Source organism: Plodia interpunctella, chromosome 4 (assembly GCF_027563975.2).
Source record: "Plodia interpunctella isolate USDA-ARS_2022_Savannah chromosome 4, ilPloInte3.2, whole genome shotgun sequence".
Taxonomy (NCBI): Eukaryota; Metazoa; Arthropoda; class Insecta; order Lepidoptera; family Pyralidae; genus Plodia; species Plodia interpunctella.
The window spans coordinates 4,661,575-4,678,970 of NC_071297.1; the positions used below are offsets into that span (position 1 = coordinate 4,661,575).

At 34.0% G+C, this 17,396-nt stretch overlaps 1 protein-coding gene across 3 annotated transcripts; it reads left to right on the forward strand.

Annotated features, from left to right (window-relative positions):
* The first annotated feature begins 2,050 nt into the window (after nt 1-2,050).
* On the forward strand, nt 2,051-8,861 carry LOC128669431 (delta-sarcoglycan-like). 3 transcript variants are annotated; one of them, XM_053744267.2, is made up of 6 exons: nt 2,051-2,432; nt 5,266-5,552; nt 5,881-6,070; nt 6,388-6,580; nt 7,043-7,166; nt 7,454-8,861. In XM_053744267.2, exons 2-6 carry the CDS (start codon nt 5,313-5,315, stop codon nt 7,643-7,645), a joined length of 939 nt encoding a protein of 312 aa, XP_053600242.1. In that variant the 5' UTR covers nt 2,051-2,432; nt 5,266-5,312; the 3' UTR covers nt 7,646-8,861. The 3 variants fall into 3 exon arrangements, with proteins under 3 accessions (XP_053600242.1, XP_053600241.1, XP_053600243.1); XM_053744266.1 differs by having other exon boundaries at nt 2,051-2,276; XM_053744268.2 differs by lacking the exon at nt 2,051-2,432 and adding an exon at nt 2,457-2,801.
* The last annotated feature ends 8,535 nt before the right edge of the window (nt 8,862-17,396 follow it).

The following is a 17,396-nucleotide window of genomic DNA, read 5'->3' on the forward strand; positions in this document are numbered from 1 at the left end:
ATTGCGAAAGTTTTTCAATTTTCAAGTGACGCAGGTATGATGGGGAACTTTGGCTTCGGACGCAGCCTCCAACCACGACGAGGTTTGTTCATGTGTGTACACGAAACTATTGAAGCCTTTCGATAAATGCATATTTAACTAGAATAAGGTAACGTATGAATTATATACAAAATAAAACAACCATATACTCTACTGGAAGGTTTCTTCTCTCACCCAGATTTAGATTAGTAGATATTTTTTTTACTTCTGTTCAATGCATGTTCTTATTTTTCGAGAATTAAGTTTAACAGAAGCTCCACATTACCTTAATTGCTTCATAAATGTCTCTACCCCCCATTTAATAAAGGGGTAGACGTAATATTTTCATGGAGTGCTCTGAAGAAAAAATATATATTAGAGAAGTACGTCTGGCGCCGGGTACATTATGCAGCAGCACGGCGGGATCACGAGGATTGTTTCCTAAAACAGGATCGAGTGGGAGCAGTGGCTGAATTAAACGAGAATACATCGCAATACCTACTGGGGACACGTATACGATTAGGATGTGTATTATTAAAAGCGTGACTTGTTGTCTTACTAAAAATAAAAATGATTGTATATAATAACCACACTTATATTATAGGTACCTTATGCTTTGCCTAAATATTTCATGAATAACATGAAAGAAAAAGACACCAAGTAAAAACTAGTTTCTTACCTATACACATCAATCAGTTAGGTATATGTCAATAGTAAACAAACTCTCAATTTTATCTCGCATCAACTCGGAAGAGACAAATTTGAAATGGACGAGCAGAGATAGGAAATGAACTCATGGACCTTTTATACTCTTTTACTTATCTAAAAAGTGCCAGCGTGTTGTCCCGAGGGGTGACATTTATCAGCTCAATAAAACTTCCATGAAAACATTTGGTGACGTCCAATATGATTTCATCGCCGTCTCCGAAGGGCCCACTGAGGAGGACATCAAATATTCTGGTATATTACAGGGCCTCACTTTGTTATGGACAGATGTAAACTTTTATGATATGCATTGAAATTCGCTGTTTTCTTTGTTGCTATACTTTGAGGGACGTAGACGTAGACAAATGTAGTCACATGAAGTTTTTGAACTGGAAAATAATATCTAATAATCAAGTAAATATATATTCACAACATTATTTATTTATAGTAAAATGTATCCTTACATTTTAATCTTCATTTTGACATGAAATGAAAATCTTCTCAGGTATAACTACTATTTTAATTCATCGACGACGATCAATGAGAATAATATTTGGCGACGGCTGGTGACTGATATTTGTAAACTCTATTTTTATATATGTATCATAAATGAACTTTTAATCTACTGGTATTATGAACGTAAGAAAAGGATTCGATACGTTATCACCTCTACAACTCTAAGCCAAACGCACGCCTCACGTCCTCTGTAAAATATCAATTTTCTTTTTCCGTGCAGCGGAACACGCCTACGTGTTTAAGTATTTTCTTTTCTTTATATCCACTTAGTTGATACATTAAACAGATAAATTTCATACATTTATTAAATTTATCTGTAATAAGAATTTAGAACACACTATTTAACTGATAAAACTAAATTATACTCATTCTAAATTTTAGAGAGGAAATTTTTATTGTAGAAATTGATGGATGGGACTCATGAAGAAAAATTGGGGAAATTTTGTTTTCACTGACAGATAAGTTCTAAAGTATGCAGTAATTATAACAGATAGTAACAAATTGATATAGATAATAACATTTCCCAAACATAAAAATAAGTTTCTAACTCTGTGATAAATAGCAGTCGAAACTATTGAAATATGACAAAACATCCACCTCACACCAACCAAAGGATGTTAACAAGGTCACAAACGTTAAATATTAATGGGTCTGTATGAAGGTGTCAGTTAATGACACGTTAACGTTAACTAGAATTTGTAATAGAGGGGAGCTCAGCTGTATCCAGAGCATTCCGAGTTATGTCCCGCGCGAGACAGGCGCCTGATTAAAAATGCAGTATTTCAAAACGAGGTGGATTCGGCAGCGGCGTCGCTGGCGCACCATGCTGCCAGTAGGACTGTGGCGCTCCAGCCGGGAGCTTGTCTTGCCCAAACCGCGATGCAGTTTCATTCTAAATCCGTATCAAAACATAGTGAAACTATAAGTAACTATTTCATTATGTGAATCATTCAGTAGTTTATATAACATACTGGCATAACCAATGTCAGTTTTCAGTAATTACCGTCCCCTAATGAACTCTTTTCCGGTGGCATTTAGTGAGTGTGACATTCATTTACCTAGTTTGCAAATTGGATCGTATACGTGGGCTTAAGCGGACTTTTTATTTTTAAACCAACGGCATCAAATCGATCGTACCTACTGACATTCATAAAACAGAAACGCGGCCAGCGGGAGACAGGAGCGCTGCAAACGTCGGTATTTTATTTACGTGGAGAGCACGGCGATACCCGTTTCGCTTCTATTTTCGCACTATATCGTTTATTATGAGGGTCGACGCGGCGCGGGCACACTGAGGGAGTCGCGCAGCCACTCCACCGCCTGATATTATATTCTGGAGCACGTCGCCTCGCCTCGCGCTAGATATTTCGAGTGTTACTTCCACCACCTATGAATTTATCTAGTTTCAGTCATAGAGCACGCCGGGCACAGCCGCCCGCATCGTTAAATTAATCTTTAAAATGATTAAAATTGAGATTTCCGAGTACTGAAAGTCAGGCAACTCGTCACAGGTGTTTTTAATGTTTGAGAAATTTATCGTCAGTTTTCTTTTAAATAATTAGGTAATTCCATATTTTATTAATTGTGTATTGAAAATAAACTTTTAAACAAAGGTAACTGATAAAAACACAAAGCACTGGATTTTTTTAGGATACCACTTATTTTTAGGATTGTTTAGGATTATTTTTTAGGATGCATGAGTACTTAATTTAAATTAATTTGTTATTTATTTTACTAGATCATGATAATGTTTATAATAGATGATAATGTTTAGTTTATTTTACTAGATCTTATTAGTATTATTTGGAAAGTAGAACCAAATACTTAGTCAATATAAATAAAGTTTATTCACTAATGCACAGTGAGTTTAAGTATCTATGTAAAGTAATACGATGACTTCACCTTTCGCCTCACTTTATACTGGTTTTTGCTTTGCTACTTTATGGCCTATTGTGTCTTCGTGAAAGGCTTGTAGTACAAAGCTTGGATATACATAGGTATGACACGACAGTAAATACTCCAACACTTCGTTAAAAGTTTTGGTTCTCGTTTGGTTTAAAAATATAGTACTAAAAGGAAAGATTATGGAAATAGCCGAGTTCATTGCACCAGTTAATTTTTGGTCACACGATTTATCACTTTATTTGCTAATTCTGTCCGTCCAGTTTATTTTTCTTCGTTGCCAGTGCAATTTGAATCATTTTATTTCGCTAGTAAAGTTACCCTCATGTAGAGCTATTCTTTTGGACTACACTATAGGTACGTATAGAAACCAATATGTAACGGATTTGGAACGGGTTGATGTACTATTGAACAACACCAATGCTTTCCTAAAAAGCTTCTCCTTAAAAATTTACTCGCATCTATTTTCGAAGGTATATTAGTCGTATGTGGAACTTAGCTTTTAGTGAATAGGTATACATAAGACATACTATAGTGACTATGGGAAAACAAAGTTCAAAAAAATTTTGAACGTACCCTCTTTAATTTAATTCCAAACACTAATGATATGCTTATGAATTATACAATAGAAAATATTACGGTCCCTTCATTAATTAATTTATCCGATAAATAAATTCCAATGCGCTTCGACTGAAACAAAGGAGGTATTTCTCCGACTGTGACGTTGTTATGACGTCATTCTGCCTATTTAATGGGTATTTTTGAAAAGCCCTGTGTTATATTAATTAGTGATGCTCGCTCTCGTCGTCACCAGATCGTACAAAATATGGAAAAGGCATAATATACCCAGGAGTCTCATTACAATATGCAGCATACTAAACAAGTAGATTGTTTAGTTTGTGTGTAATGGTCTAGGGAAATCACGCACACAAAAAAGTATATATTGCATGGCATAATACAATATACATAAATAATGACACATTAGTAACATCGGGTACCGTCCAAAAATAATAATTACAAAACACACTCGACTTAACAAAGAAACCCGGCTAACAGCTCATTCGTAGGTTAAGTCTAGACGAGCCTGTTTCATTTTTTTTTAATCCTAATATTCTTCCGGTGCACGTTTATACTCTTACTGTAGTAACTACCTGTAATTTCCTTATTTTATATCCTGTTCATTAGTGCACTCCGTTGTGCTTTATCCGTTACTTTTGTCTCGCTCTTACCCTGCTTTTCATTCAATTACATGCCAATTAACTGAAAAATCAATCAGAAAATCCCAACACGTACATACTCAACATTTTATACCAGCGAGTTGCTATTGACATGTCATTAGGTTCAAATAGTCAGCAATTTTGTAAATACCTCTGCTGATATGGTACCCAGCTACTCAATAAAGGTATTTTACTTTTATTAGAGAGTACATCTAAGAAATAATCCGCTATTTTAGAAATTTGACCATAAAAAGTATCGTAAGCGATATTTGCTCAATATAGACAACTAGAAACACTTACTGATTGCGGGGAGGACACAAACATTCTTACAAACTTAACATAATATCGTAAGACAAGTCGCCGACATTGACGTCTTAAAATAGACATGTTAGGCAATAACAGTAACATTGTTCCGCTATAAAACAAAAAGAACATTTGTTCCTGGCGCACGTACCAGGTATCTGGCAGACCGCTTCCGAGGCTATAGGCCCCTGGGCGCGCCGTGTGGCGATCCAACATCTTATAGCTATCTGTTTTACATAAGTCTTTCTTTGTTGTTTAAATCCACGGACAAAGGTAAAATCAAAAACTTTTATTCATCTTCGAGTATGATATTTCTTTGTAATTCGTCTGGATTTAACTTTGTGAATTTTTAGTGCTCTTTACTAAGTTGAACATTTAAAATAAGTTTCGTTTCAGTGCTTTTTATTGCATAACGATTCAATGTTAAACATTTTGGTTATTCAATAATTTGTATTACCTAAAACTAAACATGTTCAATAATGTTTTGTAACATGTGATCATTCTTCTCAATAATCGTGAGCATTAAACTATTTATATTTACATGTAATAAAAAATATACCTGTGTTGAAATTTAAACTAACTACAACATATTTTTTCTTTCTAGTATTCACAATGTAAAATTCGTACAAGATTACACCGGAAAATAATACGATGAGTGTAGAAGACACATCAGCAAGCACGGGTATCATTCGCGGCTGGGGTTGCACTCCGACCGGCGACCCTCCCCCCACCACAGATGCGCATGCGCCGGTCTCGTCCTGTGTACCCGCAGCCTTAATCAGGGGCTGGAGGAGGACTGCTCTGTACGCCATCATAGTGTTCCTCATGATTCTAGTATTCTTGAATATTGCACTCACGCTTTGGATTATAGGGACATTGAAATTAAGCACGGTAAGTATTTTTAATATTGTTAAAAAAATAAATTTACATAATGAGATGATAAAAATCAAGACTCGAGCGAGAAGGAATCAAACCAGCGGCGTGGGTTTGATACATAAACTCAAAAACTACCGGTCGGATTTTTGTACGGTTTTTACCAATAGGTAATGTGATTCCTGTGAAGGCTTTAGGTGTATAATTTATTTAAAATGTACTCAATCCAAAAATAACGTGATGATAACATTAACAAAATATGTCAATTGTTTGAATATTTCAGAGAAAGTCCAAAATTAAACTAGTCTAGATAGTTCGAGGAAAATGAATTGTATTTATTTTTCAGAAAGGAATTGGGCCTATAAAAATAATTAACAATGGCATCCAGTTCGAAGGGCAGGCGTGGATCGTGGACAAACTAGTGGCTTCCACGATCAGTTCGCAGACCAGTCAGCCCCTCAACCTACACTCTCATCGAAATTTCACAGTATTGGTATCAGATCCCAAAAGGATGGAGTTCGCCAAACTTGTAATAAGTTCGTTTTTTTGAAATTTTATTTACGTTGGTGAATGGATTATATAAGTGTTGTGCTGGTAACTATGCAGAACTCGTACCTCCAAAGATTTTAATGTTATACTTATTACTATCAGGAAAATAATTGTTCAATTCACATTCAACAAATGTGTAAAAAGACTAATGCCAAAGTTCATATCGTTGGCTTGAAAAGATACAATTGAAAGGAAAAATAATGAAGATGAAAAGGAAAGAATAATAAGCCATAAAATATTTCATTACAAATTTTGTACAGTTCAACAACAATCACTTCAATTAAACTATCTTTAAATTTTATAGGACGAGACAGTGTGGAGTGTAATGGACGTAATTTTGACGTACGTGATGGACGCGGGGACAGCATATTCTTCGCCTCGAAGGACGAAGTTAGAGTCTTCGCAGATGCCCTGACAATGGACGGCGAGGGCGGCGTCTCCGTGCCTTCAGCTGTGCAGACCCCCATGGTTCGAGCTCCATTTGGCTCGGACCTACAGTAAGTCCTTCTTAGTTACTTGTGTGTGTAAACGATTTGGTTATACATGTCACACACACATGATTTTTAACTACTTTTATAAAATATATATATATTAGATTCTTTGTAATCAAACGGTAATGGCATGGCATACGAGTATGTTCGATAGCTCAGTGGTGGTCTATCCCGGTTAGATCAGGAGTTAACTCGACTCCAGTTTTTTTTCATTTCATTATTATTTACAAAATTGTGTGAATCGCAAGCAGCCTCAACTTCTCAGATACTCTGAAGGTGGATAGCAAAAGACGTTAGACGTTACCGTACGAACCAGGTAACAACCTCCTAATTAAAGAACCAAAAAAAATATTCAATCTGCAATCTAAAAAAACAAGAACATTTCCCAACTTTTAAAATTAAATCTGGGCATTGTATTATTTTAGTTTTTATACTTTTAATAACTAATTATTATATCTTCTGTTTTAGATTGGAGTCATTAACAAGGCAGTTATATCTGAAGGCTCCCCAGTTAATAAAATTTGATAGTAGAGCGGGGAGCATAGACGTAACTTCACACAGCGACGTCAAATTAAGTTCCGTTGTGGGAGCGGTGAGTTCATTTCATTTGTATATTTATTATTATTACTCTACTTCTGGCCGCACTTTTTGATGACAATTTAAGCAACTTATATTTACACAATCTACGGCAAATTTTAACCTTTTCAACAGTACGATTTAATTATATTTTCTCATCTTTCGGGAAAGTGCTACATATATAAATTTATAGCTTAATATCATGTTAAACAAAACTGATTTTAAAAAGAGTTTAAAATATGCACACACACACATAATAAAGATACATGTATCTTTATTATGTGTATAAATATTTATTTTCAGATCAAAATTGATGCTGCAAATATTGTAATAAATAATTTGAAAATAGGATCGATAATACAAAAAGAAGATAAACAACAAAAAGCCATGTGGGCTAACAAAGTGTACCAACTGTGCGCCTGCGACTCTGGAAAACTCTTCCTTGCCGCGCCCGATGCCGCGTGCGAGAGTCCTGATGAAGAATTATGTCGATGATGAACCATGTTTTAGTTTATTTTAGCAACATTTGAGCACTTATATGTATTTATTTTGTGTTAGATAGATCTTCTTTCGTAGGAATTTGAGGACAGAATTTAACCAATTCAGATCTCTGCGCGTACAATTTTCATCATGCAAATCTGCTCAGCACGTAACTTTAGGATTTAGTATAATAATTCTATAATGATAAAGCGCATTTTGCTCCGGTTAAATCCTTAAATATTTATTTAATGAATAAAGTTCGTAGCGACTTAAGTCATAAAGCTACGCTTGCTATGCTTTCTATGCTTTCCATGGCATTCCTGCCATATATAAGTGGAGAATATAAGTTATTTATGCTACGATTTTTGTAGCAACTGGATATAGTGCTACGAGTTTGTGTAGTGTATTAAGGTACGCATTGACAATATAGGTACAAAATGCTCACAGATGGTTAGTATCACTCCAATATTTAATGAAATAAGTACTTATAATATCGGTTAAGTATTGTGCCAAACTGAAATTACCGAGGTAAGTATGCAATATTTTACGGAATTGCGTTTCAATGTTTGTTAGAAAATATATGATCAAAAATGTTGATAAGATAATAAATAGCAATGCTCATTAGTTCAAGTATTTTGAATCAATAAATAAACATTTAGCTTTAAACACCGAATGTAAATACATTTATTTCATCTAAAGTTAATAAAATGTAAGTACATTCACGAGGGGGCAATCCTAGTTTTATTTGACAGATCTCTGTTAGTTTTTGTTTGCGGTTTGACTTCGCAATCAATCTTGGTGGTTGCGCCGGCGACCGGCGACCCTGCCAGGCGATGTCACCCTAATTGAAACCGCTGCGAGTGTTTTGTTTTTGTTTTTTTTTTTTTCACTAGCTCGTTAACGAACGACACAGCTAACGTTTAAACTTATAAAAACAGGTATTCCCGTGGAGTAAATGTTTTAAATATGTGAGCATTGTTTCTAAAGTACTTATAAACTACAAAGTATGTGTGTCACACATACAAAGTCGGCAGGGCCACGTGTGTAGCCCCTGCAGGGGTGGATCCCATGGAAGCATTATGATGGTGTTAGCGTCCATGGGATGTGGTGACCACATCCCATCAAATAGACCGCATGCCTGTTTATCATATATAAAAAAATATCAAATTTCTTCAAAAAACTAACTTTATAACCATACAATATGTTTGAAATACAATTGCTTAGATTTTTATTTTTTTAAAAATCATATTCCTCCATACGGCACAGTATGTATTTGCGTTTCCTTCATGTCGCATAAAAGGAGCCGTGAACTGTTACGTTTGTTTGTTTACTTACGACCCAATAAACAAAGACAATATCCTAAAAAAGTTTTCCATTAGTGTTACGTCACACAAATCGAAATGCAAAGAATCCTTTTGTTTTATTTTAAGTCCCAATTCACAATCATAAAAAATAAACTGAAACGTAATTACTTATACATGAAATAAATATATGGTAGAGAAAATAAAACTCGCAACATATAAAATAGTATTATTTTTATAGGGCACAATGAGTGGAAACGACGCCCCCGTTTTTCGCCATGGTCCAGCAGAGGGATAACGTAGATTTAAAAAATTAAAATATTTATATATTAATGATACTTCGCTCGGAGAAAACATAATTAATTATATACCTAAAACTTCTTCAGGAATCACACTATCTATCGTTGAAAACCAAATGAAAATCCGTATATATGTTACTGTAAAAGCAAGAGCTACGGTAAATCCTTAGATATTCCAGTAAAACCTAAGATTTACCAACTCTTAATGGTAAAAGTCCGAACAATTTTGCGATTCTAACTTTTACCACCATTCACTTGGTAAATCTTAAGATTTACATCAAAGGCACGGTAAATGTTGAGAAATTAATTTTACTTTTCTTATTTTTTACTATTTAAGAAATATTTTAAGGTAAGGTATAATTTTACCTTTCAAATATAAAAACATTTATAAATAATCATACTTACCAAATGAAAATAATTTAAAATAGGATTTGACTAATTACTTAGTTATTTAATTACTCTCATAATTATAATACCTACATAAAAATATGTAAGGGTTTGACTGAAAAATAAATGATTAATAAAAATTACTCATCGTTTTATTCCCAAAACCAACATTTACCAGCTATCAGTAGCAAAACCTAGCATATACTAAATTCTAATGGCAAAAGTCCGAACAAATCGTCAATTATTTATAAATCCTTACATTTACCAAACCCATGCCGCTAAATCCTAAGATTTTCTGAAAATACCTAAGATTTACCTGTATACGGGCTTTTACAGTAACATATATAAGGGTTCTATTATAAATATTATATCAAGAAATTCTGTGATTAACTAATGTATGTAAATAATCTGGGTTACAAATATTTGGAATCATAACCGTAGCTAGATAAACTGCAATTGATAAGCTTTTAACATGAGTTTATATATTTATTTGTTTGAATGCACTAAATCTCTGTAACTACAAATCTGTTCGGAACGCATCCATTTCTACAGATCCACTTGGAACTATACTTTTGCCCCTGGGTATCTAAATAAATTGTGTATTGAATTCAGCTAGCAGCCTAAACAAAAGTGTCCAGTGAGGAGCTCGCCTTCTCGTCCACATTATGCAGATGGTGCCGCAGGTGCCCGTTATGTGGCCTCCGAGACGTACCATATAAAAACTTCCTTAAACAAGACCCTCACTATTTCAAGTGATACACCACTTATACAAAACATTGCCCATCTTATCCTTATATTTAAAATCAAAGATCCATGAAATTTGTGACCTAATTTTATCTTTTCCCATTTTATAGTGCAATGTACTACAATTTCAATATTTATTTACACATCACACATTTTTGGACTCGTCCAAACGCTCCATACTAAATGACGCAAACACAACGTGCGAAAATGTTCCCGAAGAAAGATTTGTTTGTTCGACAACTACATTAAATATTACGTTTATGGTGACGATTTCTTAATAAAAATTGTTACAAAATGTTTATGATGGTTAAATTGATTTTTATAATTTCATACTTTTTGAAAATGGACTTTCCAACCAACTTTAAATCTTTGTATTTAGATCCAGCTGCATTGTTGCAGTCTATGAATTATCATAATGATCCTAAATATATCTATTTTATCTAGATTATACATATTTTTTACAATTCTCTGACCTTGGCAACTACCCTATTGTGACTTCAGTTAAATATACGATATATATTACTTACGTAATATCAATTTATGAATTTCATAATGGACATATTTTAGTTTATATATTCAGTTCAATACATTAAAGCGTGAAAATTATGCGTTGGTTTGAAATTATTAGCATCAATAAATAGTCTGTTTGTACCGATCTATGTCAGTTAATTTATACCATAGAGTAGGATAATCCATAAATATTCCCGCGAGTTAAGTGCAAAGCATCAGTTAGTGATAAATTTGTACATTTTGTTGTCCTCGCATGACAAATTTGGTTGTTAAAGCCACCTGCCGGCGATACCTGTCTGCACTGGTGTTTACGTAATGTTCATACTAAAATACTAGCATCAAAACGTTTTATTTATTTTTTTTCGTTATAGTTTACAGTTTTATACTTTAGCTGGTTATCTCCAGATAGCTTCGTAGTATTGCATCATTATAACAATCTTGATATACTTAGACATACAGAATGAACGTCTTTTTCGTCATGAACATCTTATATTATCGTAATCTCCAAAATAATGTGGGCCGTACGCTTTTGTATTCAGACATAGTACATAGTTAATCAAACCTGAAACTCAGGAATACCTAGTAGCTCATTTGTTGAATCTTTAAGAAATGATAAATTATACAAGCTAATAATTTAAGTATAAGTACGTGAAACAAAATGAGAGGGGCACAAACAAAATGTAATTTTAATTTTATCCTCAAGTTTGCCCACCTGCCGCCGCTGTGGCGGTTAATCATAATCACGGCGCGCGTGATAATTTCAAGAATCGGGCACGAATGAAGAAAAAACGACACACGAATCTTTTTTTCCCGTTATGTCTCTTTATAATATTTTTGCGCACTCCTTTACTCATTATGTTATAATTTTACACAGCTCTTTTGTGACGGATTTCTGGTAAAACATTTGCTAATAATTACAGGAACTTTCACTTGCAATTGCAGTGATACTTAGGTACATAAGTATATTGAAAACTTGTTTGTTATTGTTCTCGTTCTATTGCTGTGTGTTTATAAAATCATTGAATTGTTATGAAATAATTGTAGGTATTAGAAATAATTTACAAGACGTCAATCAAACTCAATTTTTCGGTTCGTGTTCTGAAAAATGTCTATCAGTCTTACTTAGTGAAGTTACTTTGGGAAGTTTGTTTAGAGCGGAGGCAGTGAGCGGCTCAGGTGACGCGGACTCGTGCTCGCCAAAGCTTTCTAGTAATAATATGTTTATTTTTTAATCTACTCAACTTACAATTCTGATTTTCATCCAATTTCGTAACATTTTATACGTAAGACAACTCGAGACTTCCTTTACCGCATTAAACGCCAATCCCCGTTTGTGGAGCGCCAGCGCCGAGTCGCCTGTTATTGTGGAATGTTTCACCTGCAAGCCTACTACAATTTCAACCAGTAATAACATTTACACGAGGGAAACTCAAACGTCGAACTATTTGCACATTTGCCCCGAAATGGAATTCCTTTGTTACCCGATTTATAAATATTATACGAATGATACGACAAAGAAAGCGAAAATACTTTCTTCGAGATGTAAATACAATTGTAAACTATTGAGAGATCCGTAAAGTACAGAATAAACGTTGGATCTAGTGAGTGACTGAAATGGAACTATATCGCTCCTGCGGAAACTCGTAAATGTTTCAAATTAATCAAGCAAGACTACAATCGGCTCATTTGCATTTATACGAGACTGCGCGCCCGGTCAAACCGCATCACTTCCTAATGGTTATATTCTGCATTTCTACAAATCACACTCATCTTTTTGACAATTAGGTAAGTATTTCGATTTTCACATTTCCTTTATCTCGTAAAGTATTTATTTATTTAACTTTATTACAAAAAATTAAGCTTTTTCTACTCAATCGACAGACTTATGTAAGAAAGTAGCAAGAAGTGCTCTTAAACTTCGCAATTCAAGATAAAAAACTTAGATTTCGTTCTGTTATTATATGCGATGTATTTCATAATAATAATAAAAAAAATATTTCCCCAAATAAAATTATACTACCCTAAATACCAACTCTTGCAAACCGATGTTAAAAGTTCAGTTCAGGCTTTGAAAAAGAAATCGCATGCGTACTAGATACTCAGTACAATTTTAGTAGTTGGTTAGCTAAGTGAGTGATGTGCTTATTGCTTGCATGTCAAATTAACAAGCTTGATCTATATAACTTGATATAGGAAGCAGCCCACAATAGTGATCAGATAATCTCTTAATAGCTTCCAGCTAGTTTAGTTACCTGCAGCTGCCTATCTCGACTCCGGTTAAATTGGCCGCGACCTACTAAGTGACTAGTATTATGTTCAAGTGTTATCCACTATGAAGTGGATATTATTTGTAATATATGAAAACCGAAGACACTAAAAAAGCTTTATTTGGTATCTTCAGGAAATATCAGTATTATTTTCAGATTGTAAAACGGAAACGAATGTGAATGAAATGTTGACAACTGCTTAGAGATTTGAAAGGCTCACAAACCACACATCCAAAAATATTCACCGTATATATGTATATATTATGCCCCACCGATGGAGCCACCACACACTGATTCTCGCTTTGTTAGTTATAATAATGGCATAGTTAAAAAATGTTGCATTTTTTATATGGGATACCTTATCTTTTAGAATGTTGTATAAAAAGGCTCGAGATACCGATACCATATAAAAGAAACGTTTTTAGATTTCAAACGGGTTCAATTCGTCACGGTCATGTTACGTGAAACACTTATTGAAACTGCTCTTAAGTGTTGTCCTTTTATGTAGGTACTCCATAAATGTTTGATAGGGCCATCTCGGGAAATCTCTGTCTCCATTCGCAGAGGGTCTGCAGTCAAATAAAACGGGAATCCCAAATATTATTCAGCGACATTTTCCCTGTTCCTTCGATGTGAACTTTTATTTTTATGCTCTTACGAATTCTTATCACAAGAGAAACACACTCTTGGAAAGCTTCTGACATACAGGCTTAAATCCTTTACCCGGCGAAAGTACTTTAGCTGAGATAACATGTTCAGTCATCTTTGCAATAGTAATAGTAAATCTGGTTTACAGATTATTTTTCTCGTTGTAGAAAATAAACATAGATATAGCATTTATATTATTATTTTTAACTAAGTACTATTTACTGTAATCAATGTACTTATTTATTTTAGTTCCCAAAACACAGTTTCTATTATAGATTGGGATTGATGACTAATAATAACATCTAAAATCTATTCCTGCATTCTGTTCTGAGTTCCCAATGTTCCCATGATACCTACCGCAAATCGAAATATTAACAGGATAATTTCTAGCTCGGCTTGCCTGCTTAAACGGATTTATCACAATATAATGTGACACAGTGTAACTACGTATAAGAAATGTTTTGTTTGTAATAACTTTATTGCACGAAAATAAGTACATTAATCAATATTAATACAAGAAAGATACAGAGTTTAACACAAGATATCGTTTATCAACAAACTTATTTTTATTACTTTATTAAGTACAGTTAGATAAATATCATTGATTGTCATAATTGCTTGTTTGAATGTAGAGAAAAAGTACTGGACCTATTTGGGTAAAAGTAAAGTTCGAACTAACTAGTGAGACTAGAGAATATGACTTATAAATCTAGATAAGTACGTGTGGGTTGTACTTGTACTAGATCACGGAGGCGACGGGCGGCACAAATTTAATTTAGCTACCGGCAGCACAACTATTCGATAACCCTGCACTTTATCACTATCATCCCAGCGTAATATAAACCTTCATTTTGCGCAAAATACTCCTATGGAGAATACGCATAGATTCACTTCTCATCTAGACATATGGAGGATGCAGACAGAGTTGTAACTGTTAAGATTTGTTAGAAAGAATATGCTTGCTTATACATATGTCAGATATACAATACTTTTTGCGTTGTTTTCAAATCTTTTTTACAAAAGTGAGGTATGGTCCAAATTGTCGGGAATTTTCAGCAGTCTTATGAGTATTTCAGCGACGTCACCTACCTCGTATTAGTATGCCATGCCACAATAACCGAAGTCGAATCACAAAAGATTTCCGGAGCGCGACTTGCACAAGGGATGAAAGCCAACATTGTGTAATCAGAAGGGTCGCAATCTCACCTCATCCCCCAGCCGTTGTGTCGAACACAGCTTCATCAACAAGGGCTCTTTGTTAAATTCTGTTAAACTAACCTCACCCGATCCCTAAACGTACGAAATTCAAACTACGTTTTTAAGTTTTTATTTTTAATTCTTCTAGTTTCGATTATATGTTAAAATACACACATTTATCTATAATTATATAGACATTACACATTATTATGCAGCAGCATTTTAAGGCCGCTTTAATTCGCCCTCCTTATTCATTTTTATAAAGTATACATAGGTATGTACCCATTTTAGGCCCAAAAAGTAAGAATTAAAAATGTAATACAAATTTGCTAGGGACCTGAACATTAGTAAATCCGTGTTTACCTTTTAACAAATCACATTCGTCATTAGAATATGTCAAGAATAACGAGCTGAACGAACGATCTCACGTCACGATGTGCCAACAAAATATTTATATCTCGCCATCGCGAGTTCCCATCAAATCGTCCCGAGGAATACCGAATAAATATTCATGTTGTTATGCTTCTTCACCTATGTTTGCACGATCGAATATTTGTGCAAATGCCTTGATGGGTGAAGGCGCGACTTGTGACACAATATTGCGGAAGACGTTTATGCCACACTGCGCACTCTTCAAGGAGCGCCGCAATAGTTTCACGTTTGAATTTCTTGAACAAACGTTATTACTGCTCCGATGGTAAAATGTTCCGCTAAAACAATTCACAATAGGGGAACTGTGATGTCAAAGGGAAAGAAGGTTGGCATACTTCGACATGCGAATTTAAACGCATCCATCTACCGATAAAGACGAAGTTTTGAGCGAAATAGATTGCATTGTCTTTATTGTATTATAAACATTGGTGAACAACTTTCTGATAGAATTGATTTCTTGTATTGTAGACATCGATATAAAAGTTTCATAGATTATTATTTATTTACATGCAAGTACAGAGCAAGTATATATATATATATATATATATATATATATATATATATATATATATATATATATATATATATATATATATATATATATATATATATATATATATATATATATATATATATATATATATATATATATATGTATTAATTTGCATTTCCTTCCTCAAATCGTCACATAAATGAATGATTTGAACTTCATTACTTTGCCTTTTCAAACCGTAATGGAGCTAATTACATTTCCAGTAAGGCTACGGGAACGGGTATTATAGCTACCCATAATACAGCTGCGGGCAGTAATTAAGAATTCAAAATAACTCTTTGTGACAGTGTTAACTACGTAAGATGCATTTAAATTGTATTCGCTTTTACTTTGTTACACCGGCACTCCTTAACAGTTATTAAATTGTTTTTATCGGCCATTTTTTTATCAAATTGAATTCCAATCGCAATTACTTCATTCTAACAATTTGTAAATACAAATAGGTAAATACCTATCCACCTCTGTTTAGTTTAGATGACACATTATATACTTACTTACTGCATGCAAGTCATATTGCAAGACAAGTTACATAAAAGTATTAATTAAACCCACGGAGGATTTGCCTAATCTTGTTTTATAACTTTGCAGATGAATACATAAAGTAAACTGGATTTACATTTAATGAAGACGGTATAACAGTAACGTTGGGATTCGAAAATTGTAGCCAATACGGTGGATCGTCGTGATATCCGCGGGCACGTAGCTAATGCGAAAGGGGCTCATTACATTGTGTTGACACCGACAAATGCCCTTTTACATATTCTCACTGAGATCCCGAAGATTGAGCCATGAAATTGAAAACGATCCCTTTGAAGAAATTTATTCCAGGCACGAACTGCTCTCCCACTCCGCGGAGGAGATTTGCTCGTTTATTTTTATGAAATTATTGAAGAAACACTCAATTCTAGTAATAACCGGTGATTTGATAACGTACCTACCTTCTAAGTATGTTGAACTACAATAACATTTTCAAATGCTTTGTTTTCTTTACGTCTAAGTAGGTACCTATACTTATCTTTATTTAACTAGGATTACTAATAATTTACTAACTTACATAAGTCAGTAATATAGGTATTAATTTATTACTTTTTCATTCATTAGTACTTAAATAAATTATGCTCTTATAGGCTAGTTCTGCCCGTTAACTTTCAATCTCATAAATTACTCAGCGAAAACTTTCTGTAAGAATTTTCCAACTTCACAACAGTAAAAATCAGAGAAAAGTACTCCCCCACTACTTTAAGCTTTTAACTTGCATTTAAGTTCAAAAAGAATTATGAATTGAAATTGAAAAGATGTAAAAGTTGATATGCTGAAGTTACCTACTATGCATGTTGTACCAGTACCTATCTCCTATTATAATAATTTCCGGGGGAAACCTTCCATTTGAAACTAATACGCATTATTATATTCATATTTAAACGCAAG

What these genes read in the sequence shown, in the direction of transcription:
- LOC128669431 (XM_053744267.2), top strand. Translation starts at nt 5,313, where the DNA reads ATGAGTGTAGAAGACACATCAGCAAGCACGGGTATCATTCGCGGCTGG. An exon ending in GGACATTGAAATTAAGCACG is followed by an intron (nt 5,553 to 5,880) that starts GTAAGTATTTTT and finishes TTTATTTTTCAG; the next exon opens with AAAGGAATTGGGCCTATAAA. An exon ending in TAAGTTCCGTTGTGGGAGCG is followed by an intron (nt 7,167 to 7,453) that starts GTGAGTTCATTT and finishes ATTTATTTTCAG; the next exon opens with ATCAAAATTGATGCTGCAAA.